At 43.2% G+C, this 5,628-nt stretch overlaps 1 protein-coding gene across 1 annotated transcript; it reads right to left on the bottom strand.

Moving 5' to 3' along the window:
- Window positions 1-3,834, bottom strand: LOC146683346 (homeobox protein Hox-A2a). Its single transcript, XM_085446749.1, has 2 exons — window positions 1,675-3,834; window positions 1-1,054 (listed from the first exon to the last, which is right to left on the bottom strand). Exons 1-2 carry the CDS (start codon window positions 2,036-2,038, stop codon window positions 342-344), a joined length of 1,077 nt encoding a protein of 358 aa, XP_085302875.1. The 5' UTR covers window positions 2,039-3,834; the 3' UTR covers window positions 1-341.
- Between the last annotated feature and the right edge of the window lie 1,794 nt (window positions 3,835-5,628).

Below are 5,628 nucleotides of genomic sequence, written 5' to 3' on the forward strand. Positions count from 1 at the left end.
GAAGATTGTAGCAAGTTAATTGTATTCTAACAAAAATATCCAAGACATTGGAAGCTATACAAAAATAAAAAGGACCAGGTTCCATAGGCCTAATATTGTATAATTATTCACAAACACTCATAATTTCCATTCCAAGAGAACAAGTTGTTATGGTAATTACAAGCCACGTTTAAGCTGCTTCAGTGATTTAATCTCATCCTTACCTTGTATTAATCGTCAAGTCAAATATCAACAGAATAAATGTGCCGAATATACAAATAACATCGGGGTTAATGTTGTTGTAGCCTGATATTTATTGTCCCGAAAGAAAGAAGGGAAAAGGGTTATTTGATTGATTCTAGTTAATAGTTCAGATGCTGCAAGTCGATTGTAGTTAGAGACTCCGAGAAAAAATAGAAACTGTCCGTAGAAATGTCCACGGGGCTGTCCAGAGACTCTGACAAGCTCGGCGAGGCTGCATCGGAGAGCTGCAGGCAGGAATCCGAGGAGAAAGGTTGAAAATCGTGTAAAGAAACATCCAGGGCCGGGGGACTGTCGCCATTGTCCGGGCCAGATGCCGAGCCGGGGCCCATTGTTGACATGCAGCCCGGAACAGTGGGTGACGGGTTGGGAAAATGTTTCAGATTTTTGTCATTGCTGTTCAGCGGCGCAGCAGCAAAGCTCATCGACTCTCCATTGTGGAGCTGCTGTGTGTTGTTTTGAAAGGAGCAGGTATCTCTTTCCAGTAGGGCCCCGCTCTGCTCGTACTGGGGGGCCTCGTCCTCTTCCTCGCTGTGAATGCCGTCCTCGGCGCTCAGCCCCTTGCCGTCCCCGTTGTGGTTCTCCTTGCTCTGGGTCTGCCGCTTGTGCTTCATGCGTCGGTTTTGGAACCAGACTTTAACCTGCCTCTCGGTCAGGTCCAGCAGGGCCGCTATTTCCACCCTCCTGGGCCGGCACAGATACTTGTTGAAGTGGAACTCCTTCTCCAGCTCCAGAAGCTGTGTGTTAGTGTACGCTGTTCTCAGCCGACGGGAGCCCCCTCCTCCCCCACCGCTCTCCACGATCTCAGGCGAGCCTAGAAAATAAGCGGCACAGTAGCATGGGATTAAAAACGCAGGACCCAGCAGTTACATAACCCTGCTGCTCATAAATCTAACGTTATGGCTATCACAGTCCACCAGAGAGTGGCTCACAGCACGCTGCAGCAAAATGGCCGCTGGAGCTATACTGAACCAAACTTATACAGCGTTCACCACCCCCCTAAAAAAAATCGTCGCTCTGTAAAGATCTTCATCAGATTGTTTTATAGATAAAATAAGGCTCAGCGTGAGCGTGAACTAAACTCAGTGCACTTTAGAAGCAGTGAGGTCCAGGCTGGTGTGGGATACTAATGAATGCTCCAGCTGCCCTCCTCGGCAAAGGCACTCCATCACTCTTCATTACTGTCACACATCAAAACTCTGCCTCGGCTAGGGGAATAAATCATCTTACATCACCAAACTTTACCCAAACTTTTTTTCGCTTCCTTTTATTGCTTCACACACAATAACTGCAAAGCAACAACCATAAATCTGCCACAATGAACCGACTTAAAGCCTATTTGTTGTTTTGAGGAAGGGCCTTTGCAGGTCTTCAATTTAGCACCAGAGAGTGAAGATAGATCACAGCAGCTCTTTCTGCTTTGAAATAACCCACCTTTCGGAGAGAAGCACACGGGTCCGTTGGAGATGGTAGTAGCAGTGGAAGTCGGCAGGTGGTTCCTCTTGGAGGCTTTCTTCTCCCGCATCCATGGGTACTCCGGGGGTAAGGAGGCGGTAGGCAGCGGGCTACATCCGTCGGGGCTGTGTCTAGGCCGGCCATGCCGCGGATGGCTGCCCGGGTTGAGGCTGGGAATGGTCTGCTCAAAGGGAGGAGGAATCAGTGTCGGGCGTGAAAGCGTCGAGCTCTTGATTGATGAACTTTGAAATGAATCAGCGACAGGGGGGAAAGATGTCAGGCACTCAGCAAGCGACGGCTGACTATTGATAAAACCGCTCTCTCGCTCGAATTCGTAATTCATCTCCTCTCCCTGAGAGCCGAGGAAAGTTTGCACGCGTATTTCTTAAAAAATATTGCAGCTCAGTGATGACGAAAAATTAAAAAAATCATCAAAAAAAATCTCCTTGTGGTGTTTTTTTTTCTATTTCACTGATTACGGCCGTATGGGGACCGAGCTGCTATTAAACTATTGAATTCATGGAGACAAGGTTGAAATTGGACCGAATTGCCTGTCACATGATTACCTCTGCCCAATGACAATTTGGGGTTTAATCAAAAGAAGCCACTGTCTGCCTGATTGATCCAAAACTCTGGTGAAGAACGCCTCGCTCAGCTGGGGGGGACGACTGTTTATATTTACATCTTTGTCTGCTGAGTTTATCCTCCTCTCGCCCTGCAGTCCACTCCACTAAGCTACAAAATGTGTTTTTTAAGAATGGCTGACGCGCTCACTATTACAGGGAAAGAGCACAGCCTGGGTGCGCGGATTCGTGCACTCCTCTTTCTCGTCTTTCTCGTATTGTTTGAGGATGTCAGTGGAGAACGCCCCCACCACACACCGCACACACACACCGCACACACACACACACACACACACACACACACACACACACACACACACACACACACACACACACACACACACACACACACACACACTTCACGCCAGTAGCCCAGCTATTCATACAATCAAGAGTCAGCCTTCAGAGGTGGAAAAAAAATGAAACGCTCAAAACTGATTTTGAGATTTCTCGACAGAAACAAACCACAACAATGAAGTCTGTTCACTGTGAGGTGAGTTTGGACACCAGGATGAATGTGATTCTTTAAAGGTTTCATAATAATGACATATGCAGTGCATCCGCTGGCATGTGCTGCAATAAAAAGGCCCATCCATAAAGTTAATACTGACAGATGGCACGTTCAGACCATTTCACCAACCCATAACAGTGGTTGAACATTTACAGCTATTGTGCAGAAATTTGCGCAGGGACACACAGGCATGTGTTATGCATATGCGCTCGCAAACAGTGTTATTTTTGTTATTATTATGATTATTATTATTACTATTATAGGCTTTTTATGCTGACTTGACAGATATGATATTAAGGCACATGGCAGTTTCGTTTATTCCACAAAAAGGTATTATAACGAGGTCATGCACGCCCGTGTACGTGCAGCTACTAACAAATATTATAGTAAACCCACAGGAGCTTTTTCTTTTATTATCATTGTTGGTGTTGGTCACAATTTTCGATAACTAAAATCTACCATAATTACTGCCTTTGCACATCTTTGAAACGGTTCCTTTTTCATATTAAGCAGGAAGCCACTCCACAGGCTAAGCCTGGATTTACTGGAAGGGCACTGGTTACAGTGCTGAGAAAGCCTCTCATTGTATTCCCATTATCATTTCTACCTGAAATTGCAATGAAGCAAACACAGTTACAATCGACCACTTACAACGAATCCATTTGCAGCGTTATTATGCGGATGGAAATGTTATTGAATTGCCCTTCCCCGCCGTGTTTGGTTTCATGCCTCTTCCAGAATAATCTGTGAAAACCATGTTTGAGATATTTTTTTCGTTAGGCAGCACATACCGTATTTTCATTTTTTAAAAAGTGGCTCGGTGAGTAGGAGATGGAAGAAGAGAAGTGGTAGGCTTCTCTCAGTTTGTTGCTTATATACCAAACAAAGAGTCCTGGAAGCCTGCGCGCGATCAATCTTACTCGCCAAAAGGTCTGACAGCTCGGTGCCCTCACAACACATTTAAGGCTTCTAACTCTCTGCCGGATCAAATGCAGGCAGGAAGCCGGTGAGAAACACTGGCCCCTCAGATTAGAACCAGTTTCTGTTCACAGACATAGTCTAGCTGTCGCTGGAGGGATATTTTTAAAGATAAATACGAATCCAGCTACACGAGATGCCACCATTTCCTTTTTTATGAGGAGGCGGTAACGCGCCAGCGGTGAGTAGGGCGAAGCAGCGTGTTCACCTGGCTTTTATCTTTGAATTCTCAATGCGTTTTAAACTACATTCACTTTTCGTTTAAGTAGCATCTGAGAAAGCGGGGTGACGGACGGAGTTGCTAGGAGCAAAGACGGATGACTTTTTTCGGGGGAATTACGCACAGGCTTTGTGTGAAAGAAAAGGAGTGGGTGGCTGCATTTTAGTGGACCCCAGCCTGTCCTACACACTTATCTTTATAGCAGGACTGATTTAGAACCACTTTCCCACGGATGTAAGATGCCCAAGTCTTCTCTTTCACTTAAAACTATATCAGCGTGCTACCTATGGGTTAAATCTTTGCCTTGTTGTTAAAGCGCGTGCACGCGTGTGCGTGGATGTCTCTGTGTGTGTGGCTGTGTTGGATGCAGAAATACTCAATCCATCAGCTTTTTTTTTTTTTTTTGCAGTGACACACCATGGTTCAATTGTTCTAGTTTTGCCTGCTAGCCATATGTCAGGGCCAGTAATGTTCATGCCCACTTAAATCAATCAGTTTGGCCTGAAATTATAATAATAATAATAATTATTATTATTATTATTTAGTGCAAAATTAAAGAGAGCAAATAATGTAGCAAGTGTAGAAAAAAGTAGGCTTGTAAACATTGGTTTCGAAATAAAAGGAGCATGTTAAACATAATGATGTATACACTGTCCACATTTAGTTAATTGCACACCCAAAGTGTAGTCTTTTAGCTCCAGCTGTGTCTCTGTTGTATACTGGAAATTTATAAATACTGAAAATGCCTGCAAAAATTCTAGGACAGATATTAAAATGATAATACTAACAATAATTCTTGTAGCACCTTTTTAATTTTATAAAAGTAAAAAAAAGAATATAATGTCCTGTCTTTGAAAAAAAAAACCTTTTAAATTGATAATTCCTTTTGTTGTAGCCATCTTCACAACGGAGCTGCTTCGTACCGAGCTGGCTTTACCACTCTGGCATCTGCAAATCTGTAGAATAATGAGACCAATAAGCCGCGTTATGATTCTAGTTCAGACTATATCCTCTCTGACCGCATTTGACTGACTGAAAATATCAGCGGATTATTTTTTAAACGATTTCTCATTTAGCTTGTTGTCTTCTTGCAGATTCTCCAGAAGGGCCCCGGTGACATTTTTATTATTATGGATGTGCCCACGCAGATGAGAGGAGGGGAGAGGGCCACCCTGGAGTTTTCTTCACCTCGAATCAAGTGAAGGGGAGGAAAATAAAATAAAATAAAATAAAACAAAAAAGAATGCATCGTTTATTACGCATTTTTACTATATCTGCCAATATTTGCCTGCATGTTATTGGATAATATTTATGGCCAATATTCCACGTTATGTTGTATGAAAAAATAGAAATATATTGCCACTTTATATGTGTGATAGGCTACTCTATGATTTATTATTGTTAAAACATTTTTGTTTCTTTTCTTTTACGTCTATTTGCCTGACTATATATTTGGAAACTGATTCGATTTTTTTTCACCTCCATTTTATTGCAGAGAAACCTAAAGATGTGTATTTATACTTTTTAGTCCACTTCGTGATTTGTGATCGTGTGCAATGCTTCTGCCAAGTCTAAATTAAAATCGAAGGCTATGCTTTCGG

This window comes from Copadichromis virginalis, linkage group LG22 (assembly GCF_057382275.1).
Source record: "Copadichromis virginalis isolate Kocher_CV1m ecotype Utaka linkage group LG22, C_Virginalis_male_GT1.1, whole genome shotgun sequence".
NCBI classification, from domain to species: Eukaryota; Metazoa; Chordata; class Actinopteri; order Cichliformes; family Cichlidae; genus Copadichromis; species Copadichromis virginalis.

Coding starts and splice junctions, on each gene's coding strand:
- LOC146683346 (XM_085446749.1), bottom strand. CDS start 2,038: ATGAATTACGAATTCGAGCGAGAGAGCGGTTTTATCAATAGTCAGCCG. Junction 1,055..1,674: donor CGTGTGCTTCTCTCCGAAAG/GTGGGTTATTTC, acceptor CTTATTTTCTAG/GCTCGCCTGAGATCGTGGAG.